The sequence below is a fragment of the Channa argus genome, chromosome 22, assembly GCF_033026475.1.
Source record: "Channa argus isolate prfri chromosome 22, Channa argus male v1.0, whole genome shotgun sequence".
NCBI lineage: Eukaryota > Metazoa > Chordata > Actinopteri > Anabantiformes > Channidae > Channa > Channa argus.
This window is the reverse complement of record NC_090218.1, coordinates 5768656-5782896: the sequence shown is the minus strand read 5'-3', so window position 1 is coordinate 5782896 and position 14241 is coordinate 5768656. Positions and strand designations below refer to the sequence as shown.

Here is a 14241-nt window from a genome sequence, read left to right as displayed (position 1 = left end):
ACAAACAGGTTGCTGTGTATGAGGCCGACTCCTCTGCATTTGTGTCTGTGTACATCTCACCTCTCCAGCGAGGTCAGGTCACATGGTCGTGAAAGGTCAGGTAGCCCTTATGTTGTTTACTCACCCATGCACACGAACAAACACCACTTACGGTGAAACAATTTTTACACACTTAGTACTTTTCATCATATGCAGAAAATCAAACCTGCATGTTTGCTTCAGTTACACAGGCCTTTTTTGGCCAATACTGCAGCCATTGCTAATCATGTCTCAAAGTATGTTTGTAGTTGCGTGTGTGTTAAATGGTAGTAGCTAGTATCCACCTTCAGTCACAGTAGTTGATGGTGCAATATGTGCACTTTCCATTGTTTTTTCCAAGTGATGATCAAGTGACAAGTTTTTTATATTTTAATGGTATGTAAATGGAGACCATAGAGATTGTGGAGTCACATGACAGGAAATGCACCCACCCTCTTTATCTCTGACCATTTGTTATCTGTCCCTCACTCATACTCTTCGACTACTACCACTCCCTGCAGAACTATCTCTTTCTGTCTGTTTATCATAATGTATTGTGAGATCTAGTAGTGCTCCATCTTCCTAATGATGTAATCAGGGGAAGAAATCAAAACATGGACTGCCCTGCAACTGTGTTTGTCTGTGTCTCTGTGTGTCTATGTTTGTGAGTCTGTGTCTGTCTATCTATGTGCCTCCAAAATGTACCCAGTCAAACTTTGACACAAACATAAGTGAGTCATGTCTGAGAAGTTCTAACTTAAAAATAAAGAAATATGATACGGTCGAGTTCTGCTTGGTCATCCAGCTATGAGTCCTGAACAGTATGATTGAGAGACTGTGTCTCAGTATCTCTTTGTGTCTCTTTGTTTCTCTACAATATAAAGGACAACTTCATTGATTTTTAAATTGAGTCTAACTTGCACTTCAAGAGGATATTATTTCCGGTCTATTGAAAATAAACATCTATAACTTGGAGACATTATAGAAAGAAAATATGCTACTTATGAATCCAGAATTTGCCTAAGAATCATAATTTTTTTTAAAAGTTTCTGTCTGCAGTGGCAGTTGTTTGTGCATCCATGTATACATTACTAGAGCCAATCTGCCAAATTAAATGCAAATCTAGTCTAAAATGTGAGTGTTAATTCATTATATGTATGTCAGCATTATACATCCTGTTTACACTTATTAAAACTCCCAAAATATTGTTGTTCAATCACGAAGACACAAGAAAGGATATGTTCACAATCAATGCTAACAATTCCATTTTGTGCCATTATGTGCAACAACAGAAGGGAGTCTCATGATCTAAGTCTTGGTGATTGGACTTGATGGTAATGGTGGTGAAGAGGACGTTGAAGATGTAGATGGAATCGATAAAAGCAATGCAAGAGTATGAGGAGTCAGTGAGGGAACTGTAGATGTTGATGGCTGAAGATGTGGATGGAGCAGGGGGTCTGATGATGTCATCATTGTTGTGATGAAAACTGGTGGTGAATGGCATGGAGGAGTGTTGGCTCAACCCAATGCTGAAATCACAGCTAACAATGCAGTAAGAAACACGTTCAAAACTTCACAGCTATGGGATGATTGGCTCACAGCGTCACAGCTGAGCCTGACTGGCTAGTAGAGGTAAAATGCCGTCGGACAGCTGATTGACTTCAGTGGAGAGGGAGAGAAATAGAGTCAGGAAGTGTCTTTGTGACTGAACTTTTCCAAAACTTGTTTTATTCTATTTTATAATAATACTATGGGACAAAACTATGGGAGGGTGTTAGATTTGTCAGCTTTAAACTGACTCACCTGTCCTGATTTTCTGCAGCCTCTCCAGTGGGACTGAAGCCACCTCTCCCCCCAGTCATTGGAACCTCTGGAGAGAGGAAGGGTCCTGTTGTCATGGCGCCTGTCAACGTGGACCCTGAGAGTAAGCCGGGCGAGTTCGTCCTAAAAAGCCTGTTCGCCAACTTCACCTTGCTCTCTGAACGCAAGATTCGCATCATCATGGCCGAACCAATGGTGAGTGATTTTGCATTGATCTTTTTCATCCTTTCTCTCTCAGATTACAACATTTGAGATGTTTTATCTGGCCTAACAGGTCTCAATCTACTCTATAAGTTTACCTCTGCCAGCATACACTTTTCAAATGCCAGCATGCACTATGCAAAAACAAGGGCACAGTCAGGGAAGCACATTCATACATATGGGTAGTATTTCACCTTGGCTGGACCCCCAAGCAAACCTGAGTATAAACCATGCCTTTCTTTTACTTTCTTTACCATATGATGCCACAAGGTCGGCCTTTGAAAGACTCTACTGTCCCAAAGTTAAAAGGTCCTGATTTGAATATCAATTTGCATTTACTGGTAATTTACAGTAATACTGTTTATTATACTTCCCTTTTCACAAATTCCTTTCCAACCTCAGATTCAGGATATACTTGTAGAGCTGCTATTGATAATAATTAAGTATGTAACAAAAAATCGATACAAATAAATCAATACTGAATGGAACACATTTACTCTTTAAGTATTCAGTGTTTTTTAAACTGAATATTTTTTAGAACTGAATATGCACTTGATATGATTTTTTTTCTGCCCACAGAACATCACTGCACATAGTTTGTGTTATGTACTGTAGCTTAACCGTTAAATTAAAGTTTGTTAAATTTATTTGTTGGCACTTTTTTGATTTTGCTGAATGTGTAAAATGAATATATGTTTACAAACCTTGGGCAGTCTGTTATTTTGATTACAATTGCTTTGGGGCTTGTTATATTATTTTAGAAGAGACTTCAGGTTTAAATATCACCATGTAGACATCTTGGAGGCAAGACACAAAGACTGGTTTGTGTGTAAATGGTTTTCCTGTCTAGGTGCTTGTGTTTCTTCTGACATTCTTTTATTTGTTCTTATCTTACAGGAAAAGCCACTTAACAAATCTCTGCAGAGAGGAGAGGACTCACAGTTTGATCAGGTATGTTTACCTGGCTAAAAAACATCCTTACTCAGAAACTTTCCTTATTATTTTCTGAAAATGTTTTCCAATAAAACATAAATCTCACAGAATGAGCAATTATACCTATATTTCGACTGAATTTCCACAAACTGGATCTGTGAACTATGATTGACGATTCATTGTGGTAAATATGACAGATACTGTATGATACTTTATGAGTCTCATTTCTGTTTATTGGATTTTTTACTTGCATAAGACTTTTTTCATTAGAAAAAACAAACCAAAAAATCTTAAACATAATCAGCTGTCAATTCATAACTGTAGCAATTTACTTTTGCTATGTCTCTTATCAATCATGTAGCCTAACCATTTTGTAAAAGATTTCCTAGAATTTAATTCTACAGTACACACTAGCTCATAATCTAATATTTATAAAACAAAGCATTATCCCATTGGCTTATTACGGGAACTCACTACTCTTCTTTTTTCCTTCCGTGTAGTTAATCAGCACTATGAGTTCTTTAGCGGAGTACTGCCTACCATCTATACTCAGAACTCTCTTTGACTGGTACAAGAGGCAGAATGGCTTGGAAGATGAGTCACACGAATATCGACCAAGAGCAAACACGAAGTCAAAGAAGTGAGAGAACACAAAGCAAATTTGTATGGGCAAGATGGGACCGTGGAATAGTCATGAAACATCAACGCTATTACAATGAATGTGACAAATGATGGCTCTGTTTTTCTGTACACCTTTTTCTCAGTGATGAGCAGCAGAAGGACTACTTATTGGAGCGGCGAGATCTGGCCATAGACTTCATCTTTTCTCTAGTGCTTATAGAAGTTTTAAAGCAGGTCAGTCTCAGTTTACAGTTTGATTAGACCTCCTGCAACTGAAACTGTAACAAAATTGAAATAATGTCAAGAGTTTTTGCATATTCTTGAACTGGTGAAGAACTCTAGAAAATATAATGTACACCAAGCTCCACAGATTGTGTGCAGGGTATGAAGAAATAGTTGAATTTATTTGGAAATATTGTTTTAATTAAATGTTAATGTGCACTAAGTAACAACTTTTTCTCCTTATGCAGATCCCCCTCCATCCTCTTTTGGATGGACTCATCCAAGAGGTTATAAACCTGGCCTTTAAGCACTTCAAATACAAGGAAGGGTAATAAAAATAACTTACATTTATAGAAAAAAACATTTCTAACATATAAATTAGCTAGATGTGCTGAATGAAGCATGGTTTAGAGTTTCAGTGTGCTGCTTTTTTCACCATTTGACCAACGGCAAGTTATTCACATACTCTTATGTCATGCACATTCACAACTCTGTACTGCTCTACACAGCACTATAGTTGATGTTGATGATTGCGTTTACCTCATAGGTATCTGGGACCTAACACAGGCAATATGCACATAGTAGCTGATCTCTACGCTGAAGTAGTGGGAGTTGTAGCTCAATCCAGGTACAGTACTGTATACTTACACTAACTGCATACTGTTGTGTATGTGTGTGCATGCTAACATCTGAATACACATTAAATGTTTGTATGTATACAAGTGATTTGGAATATCTAAAAATCTACTGAAGATAAAGTCTGTTGCAGTCTTTACAATGGTTGTGTGTTATGTTAGTCACACTATTCACAAGGCATGTATCACTGAAATGAGGTTAAATGTGGATTTATTAATTTGTTTATACAGCTTATACTAAAATTATTCACATATTTGCTCTCAGTAAAGGCAGAATTTGGAATGCAGGTCATGTTGCAGCTGTGGGCTGATTAGTCTGTCATCCTCTTGACCCCATTTGCAATAGAAAGGGCAATTACAAATTTTGTCCCCGACTTTAGTGTAAGTGAGGACAAAAAAAGTGATGACTGCAATTTACTGTGTGTGTATGTCTGTGAGTGTGTGTCTGTGTGTGTGTCTGTGTGCTGGTAAAAAGATTAGGACATGCCAGATGATGGTCTTCCGTCTGTGTAATGTTGTGTGTTATGAAAGATGAGCGCTGTTCCCATTTTCCAGGAGGTTATTACTGTGATGGAGGAGTCATGGGTTCACAGGGCAGCTCAGTCACTGCTGCCTCTCTCTCTTGCTCTTGCTCACACACACATACTCGCACACAGCTACACCATCGCATCATTAAACACACTCATCAATCTCATAATGGATCAAAGTCAGTACTTTGAGATTTAGTTTTTCGAATGTAAAGGCTCTTCTGTGTAGATTTAGCATTTGCTTTCTAGTCATTTCTGTTATTTATTCGCACTGCATTTTTTACAAGGGCTATGAAAAGGTTTAGTTCACACAGTAACTATCTCAGCACATACTTTATTCTTGGCATTATCTGTGCTTTTCTAGCTTGGTTTATGGATCAAAGTGCTTATGTGTATCCCCAGCACTCAGCATTAAACAGAAGGGCTGATGACTGTTTCACTTACTTGAAGCATGCAAAAACATGTCCAACGAAAACACTGACGCCCTAAGAACAAGTGCACGCACACACTTACACACACTGCTCACATGACCCCTCCAGATGCCGTTCTAAATATAGGCCTGTGGAGTCCTGTTGGTAAAACCCCACACAAAGGCATACGTGTGCACATGTAATAAAACAGATGCTCACAGGTGACCTGAAAAACATAAAACATTAACAAAAACTTGTTAAACTCGCTCTAGTCACTTCACTTAGCTGGGACCTGGATATAACAACATTCAGTAAAACTCTAGACAATAGACCGTCTGTTTGCATTTAGTGTTCATTTTCTCTGCAGGTTTCCAGCAGTGAGGAAGAAGTTCATCTCTGAGCTGAAGGAGCTGAAACAGAAGGAGCAGAGCCCCTATGTCATCCAGTCCACTATCAGCCTCATCATGGGACTCAAGTTCTTCCGCATCAAAATGTACCCAGTTGAAGACTTTGAAGCCTCCTTCTTGTTCATGCAGGTAGACTGCATGCTTAAATATTATTGTACCTGTTTTCTACAAGTCAACAAATTGTAAAGGGGCCCTGGTTTAAGAATTTCAGGAACTGACCCTGAAGTAATTTGGCGTTATGTAAGTGCCTTGTTCGTTGCCCTGTGATGCCAGTTGCAGTAGTGAGAATGCTGCTGTTGCCCTAACCCTTAATAAAACAAGAATTTCATCCAGTGACAGAATAATTATGTTAATTAATTAAATTAAATTGATTGATTGATTGTCTCTCTTTCTGTCTACAGGAGTGTGCGCAGTATTTCTTGGAGGTGAAAGATAAAGATATTAAACACTCATTAGCTGGACTCTTTGTGGAGATACTTGTACCTGTAGCTGCTGTAAGTGCTTGGGTGCTTGGTGCTCAAAAAGTCTGACTTTCTGCGGCACACTACGTGCGGCTCTATATTGTGCACAATGCAAATTTAAAGCTCATAAATAGATAGTGTCCAATTGTCTGCATTGCCTAAAGCAAAATAGGGTAAAAGCTATAATGGACCTGATTTCTACATTATTCGTCATCTTTCAGACTGTGAAAAACGAGGTGAACGTGCCGTGTCTACGAAACTTCGTAGAGAGTTTGTACGATACCACGCTGGACCTATCCTCTAGGAAGAAACACTCTCTGGTAATTTTGTCCCCGTATTCCTTTTTATCTCTCTTCATTTCCTCTTCATCCCCAGCAATTGGTGAAAGCACTTACTGTAACTCTCCAACATGTGGGCTTTTATCTCTTCATGGTAAGGAGACAGGAGTGTGTGTAGCATACAGGCTAGTTTTTGAAGAGGTGCCAGATGGGCGATATTTGCCCAGAGTAAGGAAGGAGGCAGAAGAGTCAGCAAATTAGCTTCAGTACATTTCACTTATTAACATAGTGCTTTCACTTGAACAACCATGAACCAGCACAAAACTACTCATCAACTTGTAATTGTCAGAACTACTATGAAAATTGTCACTGCCTAAAAAGTTTCAACCATCGATGTTGAGGAAGGGACAGAGCAGTAACCACCAAGACTATTGAAATTTAACATGCTTTTGTAAAACAATATTAGTTACCCTTCCTGTAAAGTCACGTATTTGTGTAATTTAGTAAATTGGTAATTTATGAAATGAGTGAATTTATTTTCATGAAAATTGACCTTATTTTTAAACTTGTGTTTAATTTTTCTCAAAACATGTTAATTTATATTGAACTAAGTTGATTAAACACAGTTTCTGCAGTCCAGCACAGCAAGACTCGCTAAAGCCTGTAACTTTCTCCTGAATGTTGGCTCAACTCTCAGTTTGATTCTACATCCATTTGATAGACTAATTTGCATGACATCAAACTGCTGTGCTGCTGCTTATGTGCTATTTGTAATATGTGCAGCAGTTCCTCTTGCTATGACAGACACTCATATCTTCAGGGCTGCAGACATGTCCCTCAGCCAGTATGTGTTCTTCCTTCATTAAATTATCCAAAGACTGTAATTGACCTATGTATTCAAGTCTTGACACACTTCTCTGCACAAATACTGCTTGTTTTTACACTTTTTTGGGGGGGGGGATGGAAAAAAATGCACACAGGCAAATAATCACCTGCCATGCCAGAGTAGAATGGACAAACGTGAAAGGAATGACATGCATTTGTGTAAGTATTATGCTCTAACATTGTTTGTGCCTGAGAAAGAGGAGACAGAAGTGGGAGAGAGACAGATGACGAATACTGATTTTGATAAGGGGTGACAGGTAAATGATGCATTCCTGAAACCTTGTATTTTCAAAAGAATATGTGACAGGGGTGTAACCTGGACTCACTCTGATCATTAGCAAGGAATTTGGGTTTGTGAGAATAATCTGGATGCAAACTTACATGACATGCGATTTAAACAGACTCCACACCAAGTTCAACTAGAGTCCACACAAGTGAAAGGAAATAAAACTCAAAGTTAACCATCAGGCCCACAATGTTTTCTCCTGAAACCTACTCCTGAAAACTGAGATTTTTTTTGTTTCATTTGATATTTTACCAACTTTCCAAAAACAAGGTGAATCATGAATTGACAAAACCTGAAACAAGTGAAGCATGACTGTGAAAAAATGGTAATTCTAATATCACATACTCAATTTTAGTTTGACTTTATTAAGAGTTTAAGTGATAAGTGTGCTTTTGAGTCCTAACTGAAAAATACACTGGTTCTTGTGTGGAAGGCTTCTTGTCATGCAGATGTCTCCTATCTGTCTTCTCTTTCCACACTAGGCTTTGTATCCTCTGGTGACCTGCCTGCTGTGTGTCAGTCAGAAGCAACTCTTCCTCAGCCGTTGGCACATTTTCCTCAACAACTGCCTCTCAAACCTCAAAGTAAGTCTTTTGTCTTTATCTCTGCAAATCCAAGAATTTCTGCACTGGGGCCCATTTGTATAGATCACAAGCAGTGGCCTGATCCCTTACGAAATAAAACAATGCAGTCTGTGCAATACATTTCCACTAATGGGGGAGTGACTTTGGTCAATGTGACAAACAGGACATGCAACACTGAACTTCCCTCAAAAGCCTGCTGCACTGACACCCCCTAATAGCCCCTACAAAATCAATCATTATTAAGCAATTACTCAACTGAAATACTGCAGGTTAAAAACATTATGGTTGAAGGGGCCTCGAGACTTTTGTGCCAAAATGGAGCCGCGTTCACACTGTAAATGTTGAGAGAGCAAATTCTGTTGTGAATCTGGCAAAAGTTCTTGTGTCTGTAAGGATGTGATAAATGTCTTTCCCAGAACCTTCACGGCACATTTGTGTATGTGAAATACTGTACCTGATGAAACACATTCTGTTTCTGTCTGCACATATGTGAATGCAGAATAAAGACCCCAAGATGGCACGTGTGGCTTTAGAATCACTGTATCGCCTGCTGTGGGTCTACATGATCCGAATAAAGTGTGAGAGCAACACTGGAACACAGAGGTAACAACCACATGTAGTTATTTCTCCATAAAAAGTGTTTAAAGTGTTAAAAGTGTTTAAATTTGAAAATTGTAAAGTTTTTAGCATCATATCATTTAATCTTCCTTTTTAAAATTGAAAGCATTTGTGTTAGCACTAAAAAGCAAAGTATGCCATGATTTTACGTAACAACTCTTCTCGTCTCTTCTTTTTTTCAGTCGTCTGACGTCCATAACCTCCACCCTGTTCCCTAAAGGGAGTCGTAGTGTTGTGCCCAGAGACATGCCCCTTAATATATTTGTCAAGATTATCCAGTTTATTGCTCAGGTTTGTACAATCACAAGTGTGCAATATTTCAAGATGCTTTAACATTAGAAATGGAGTGTGGTTCTTTGTGTTTTGTGTGCTTAAGATAAATAATTATGTGATACAAACGTCCCAGTGGTGACACCAGTTATACCTGCTACCTCTCACTTCCTTAACCCTGACGTTCTGTGTATTTGTTCACTGATCAGGAGAGACTGGATTTTGCCATGAAGGAGATCATATTTGACTTGCTGAGTGTTGGGAAACCTGCCAAAGCCTTCAGTCTCAACCCAGAGGTAAAAAAGAAAGCATACAGATATGCAGTCACCTGCACACAATTGCACTCACATCAACAGCTTTTCCCCCCTGGCCATGATGTCAGAATGAGCATTCCACTTTTTATTTTTATTTTTTGGAGGCTTCAGTCAGCCAAAGAAGCCAAAAAGGAAACAAACCAAAAGACTCACTATAGCTCCACTGTGGATCCACTGATGTCACACGTAAATGTCTATTTGTAGATCTTGGTGAATATTTATTATATGAGACTAGTTATAGATAATAGTTAGCCTTTTGTGACTCGATAACTGTGTGAAATCTCATAATTTTTCTCAAGTGATGTCACTTCTGTCATTGCTATTTGGGACTGAACAGTACATGTTTCACGGTGAAAACAATTTGGGGTGTAGGGATGAATAGAAGTGAGCTTACCAGACCTCTATAGCCCACTCCTCACTGCTGCTTGACGCTAGCAGCTCTAAACCACATTAGCTGGTTATAATGTAACAAGCTACCCAACCGCCAGTGGTCTTATAGCATTGTGGGTAATGTAGGTGTTTGGGTTTGACAAAATGTAGTGTTATTTACCAGATACACATTTCTACGCTTTAAAAGCGATTTTTTTGTTACTTCCGACAAATTAATTTGTAAACTTTACCTGGTTGTGTCTGTGCGCTCAGTCCTTGCCACAAATGTATCTTTGCTCCTCATAAAGACACTCCCTGGTACAGTATGTAGTAAGTAGATGCTGTGGTTTATCTATTTCCAGCGAATGAACATAGGTTTGCGGGCATTCCTGGTGATAGCCGATGCTTTGCAACAGAAGGATGGAGAGCCTCCTATGCCCAACACTGGAGCCACTCTGCCCTCTGGTAACTCTCTGAAGAAGAAGAAAACCTATCTCAGCAAGACACTTACAGAAGAAGAAGCCAAACTAATAGGTTTGTGTGTGTGGACATTCAAACTAGTGCTTTTTGACGTAGTGTTTAGCTTAACGTGTAGTCTTTAACATGTGTGGCCTCTTTCTGTTCCCCCCCAGGCATGTCTTTGTACTACTCCCAGGTGCGAAAGGCTCTGGACAACATCCTTCGACACTTGGACAAGGAGGTGGGACGCTGCATGATGCTCACCAGCGTCCAGATGCTCAACAAAGAACCAGAGGACATGATTACGTATGTAACAGGGCTGCGATTGTACAGGGCTGTTATTAAAGCCCTTAGTAGAGAGATCAATTCTTTTTTATTCGATAATAATCAAAGCCTATTGAATGGATTGCAATTAAAACACTGGCACCCCTTTCACTCTTTTTGGAAATAATTTTAATTTAACGCCTTTTTTACTGGCTTTTGGGACAATGCCTGATAAATAGGAGAAAGAAATGCCTCCTCTCATTTCTAATGACTCTGTGTCGACATAATTAACAACCCTCTCCGCCTTCAACAGTGGAGAAAGGAAGCCTAAAATCGACCTGTTCAGGACATGTGTGGCTGCAATTCCTCGTATCCTTCCCGATGGCATGTCCAAACCTGAGCTCATTGACCTGCTCTCACGGTGAGTGACAGACTAAATATTCTAATAATTTAAAAACCTACATACAGCTTCATCAGGTTGTCCAGATTCTATTGCTGACAGCAAAATCTTGCTTATTCATTATTTGTTTGTTGTTTTTATCTTGCGACTGTAAGGTGACCTTGAGTGTCAAAAAAGGCACCCACAAATTATAATAATAATAATTATTATTATTATTAATATTATTCCTCTTTTTTTTATGTGTTATCATCTATCAGACTTACAGTGCACATGGACGATGAGCTACGCCTTATTTCCCAAAACTCCCTACAGAGCCTGTTACTGGATTTCTCAGACTGGAGGGAAGATGTGCTGTTTGGTTACACACATTTCCTTCTGCGTGAGGTACGACTAAACATGACAATAAGCTGCAGCATCCTAGACAGTTTAAGGTTATATTCTGTTTAATTGTTTTAAGCGACTTTAATAAAACATGGCCTCTAGTTACCTGTCTATGGTTTCTGATCTAAGTAGCCCTTAGAAATATATCATTTGTGTCACAGAGAGCCTGTCAGGAGCCAAATTATTGGAGTATTTCAAACCACGTGGCACCTTTTGAATTACATGTTACAATGTTGACATTGACAGCCCCTTTTATTCCCATAAATGACTTTCCCCACACTATTTCAGGTTCAAGACACCCATCAGTGTCTGCAGGATGCATCTGTGAAGCTGCTTCTCCAGTTGCTCACGCAATGGAGGTTAGCTCTGCAGCTCCAGGGCAAGATGCGAGGTGGAATTGAGGTTTGCACAGTCACACTTCTGCCCCCTCTTATATCAGTTGTATTAATATTTATTGAAATATATTAAGTTTATTTACAGTATTAGGATATATTAAACATCGTGGAAAAAATTAATAAACAAAATAAAAGTATTTTACAGACATTGTCGGTTACTTTTTCATCCAGCTCAAGCAATAGGAAATCACAGGTTGTTTTCATTTATTTGTTTCAAAGGACAGTGGGTCAATGATGTATCTGCAACTAAATTGACAATAATAAGATGATAGACTCTTTCAGTTTCATCTTGTAATGTTTCATAACTAGTAGTTTAATAGTTAGTCAAAATGCATCACTCAAATTATCATCTGCTACGCTTTACTAACATCATACCCTTCTCGGTCTTTCCTCTTCATCAGTCTAGCCCTAGGCTGCCAGAGAGAAGCCCTCATTGCTCAGTGCTACATGCAGTTGAGGGCCTGGCCCTGCTGCTCCTCTGTTCATGTCAGATCAGCACAAGGAAGCTGGCAGTCGGCGTTTTAAGAGAAATACGTTGCCTCTTCACAGCTCTTGGACATGCTGAGGTATGGTACTGGAGACCCACCCAAGCCAGTCAGTGGCAGGAGAACAGTTCTGTAAAAAATTGTTCTAACAGATGGTGGCAGATTGTCACCAAGAAAAGAAAGGGAATAGCAGGATAGATAGAGAACTGTGTGACCATAGCTGGTATTAGAGATGCATTTATATGCAGTTGGTGAATTTTCTCACTTTTTAGGATGCTGTTATAAAAATAGGTCTTTCTCTCCAGGATGATGACAAACCCATGATAGAGGTCATGGACCAGATGAGCCCAGCTGTAATGAACAGTTTTGTTCATGTGGCTGTCTCTGACTCGGTATGTGTATTTGTGTTAAGAGTATATCCAAAAATGTATATATCCATTCAAGTGTTCATACCACAATCTTCCAAATTACTAGTTTCACTGCTGAATCATTCTGAAATTTCTCTCCTTACCTCCCTCAGTCCACTTTACCGCTGAGCCACCATGTTGACCTCCAGTGGCTGGTGGAGTGGTCGGCTCGACTCATGAGCAGTTCCTACGATGTGAAGAGCCCGAGCCATGTCTGGATATTTGCCCAGTGTATGAAGGACCCGTGGGTTCTCTGTTTGCACATCTTCTTGCGGCAGGAGCACCTGCCCAAACACTGTCCCACCGCCCTGGGATATGCCTGGCCCTATGTTTTCACACGGCTGCAGTTGCTACTGCCATTGGTTGACCCAAAGTACATGAACAAACATTAATTCTACTTCCTTTCAAGAATTCAACTGTTACTTCATTAACCAAAATAACTATCCACTTAATAATGCTAATGCATGTGGCCGTAGAATAAAAGGATGATTGCAACAAACAATTTTAAACATGAAAGATGAACTAACCTCCTACTTATTCTTCCTTTTGCCCCTCTGTCTACAGCAGCCCAGTGAACGCTAAGAAAACCAGCACAGCAGGCTCCAGTGACAGCTACATTTCACTGTGGCGTAACTACTTGATCCTGTGCTTAGGTGTGGCTAAGCCGAGTATCATGTCACCTGGTCATCTTAGAGCTTCTACACCAGAGATCACAGCCACCACGCCCGACGGTAGTGTCACATATGACAACAAGGTGTGTGTTTGTGCTGAAACTTTCCTTGTGTAACTGTAAATAATACTGTAAAGACCAATTTTCTGGTAGAGAGCCTTTTTCTAATCTGTCAGCATTAATCATATAAAGGAAATTGGTAAAGACTAATTGATTAGGAAAGTGATGGCGCAGAAGTGGAACTAAATCTAGATGCTTATTGGCCATACTCACAATATAAACATTTATAGTTGTGTATGTGTCATTCTGATCCATGTGTGTGTGTGTTTGTAATTGTTCAGGTGATAGGCACTCCCTCAGTAGCCTGGCTTTTAAAACAGCTTGTCCCACTGATGAGAGCTGAGAGTCTGGAGATCACAGAGTCACTGGTGCTGGGGTTTGGTTGCACGAATGCGCTCGTCTTCAGGTACTGCAACAAGCGTACACAAGCGTAAAAAAAACCCACCAACTATAACATATAACTAGAACCCGTTTTTGTATAAGATGTTAATCTGTTTGTTGTGAACAAGTTGTGTAGATGATGGGCCTTTATGTCTTACATGAGGAACACACAATCTATAATATTTACACTGCTTTCTTCAATTTCTTAGTCTTACCTGCCTGTACATTCTGTGCCCTTCACTGCCCTAAATCTACTGCATGCCACTCTGACATTCAGAGAATGAAAAAATAAATCAGGGGAATTCTTAGACTGATAGAGGTATAAGGTATCACATTCTTTTAAGTACAGATGTCCCATTGTGAAAGGGAGGTATTTCATTTTATCATATATTTTTAACGTGAAACATTTTCCAAAAGGTTGCTCGTTGTTGTTAAAGAGATTAAGGTTGCTCCAGACAATTTTGTCTAACCTTAATGCA

General features: G+C 39.4%; 1 protein-coding gene across 10 annotated transcripts in view; it reads left to right on the top strand.

Annotated features, from left to right (window-relative positions):
- fryb (furry homolog b (Drosophila)) overlaps positions 1–14241 on the top strand; it is a 49289-nt gene that overhangs the window by 16821 nt on the left and 18227 nt on the right. For all 10 annotated transcript variants that reach the window (XM_067491553.1, XM_067491551.1, XM_067491549.1 and 7 more), the window contains 23 exons: positions 1841–2034; positions 2938–2991; positions 3474–3613; positions 3738–3828; positions 4065–4144; positions 4364–4444; positions 5756–5924; positions 6197–6289; positions 6478–6576; positions 8188–8289; positions 8789–8892; positions 9090–9198; positions 9387–9473; positions 10223–10394; positions 10493–10625; positions 10897–11004; positions 11241–11367; positions 11653–11766; positions 12161–12325; positions 12550–12636; positions 12765–13024; positions 13216–13405; positions 13663–13787. In XM_067491553.1, coding sequence (XP_067347654.1) covers positions 1915–2034; positions 2938–2991; positions 3474–3613; positions 3738–3828; positions 4065–4144; positions 4364–4444; positions 5756–5924; positions 6197–6289; positions 6478–6576; positions 8188–8289; positions 8789–8892; positions 9090–9198; positions 9387–9473; positions 10223–10394; positions 10493–10625; positions 10897–11004; positions 11241–11367; positions 11653–11766; positions 12161–12325; positions 12550–12636; positions 12765–13024; positions 13216–13405; positions 13663–13787 — 2810 coding nt within the window. In that variant the 5' untranslated portion in view covers positions 1841–1914. The remainder of the gene's footprint in view (positions 1–1840; positions 2035–2937; positions 2992–3473; positions 3614–3737; positions 3829–4064; positions 4145–4363; positions 4445–5755; positions 5925–6196; positions 6290–6477; positions 6577–8187; positions 8290–8788; positions 8893–9089; positions 9199–9386; positions 9474–10222; positions 10395–10492; positions 10626–10896; positions 11005–11240; positions 11368–11652; positions 11767–12160; positions 12326–12549; positions 12637–12764; positions 13025–13215; positions 13406–13662; positions 13788–14241) is intronic.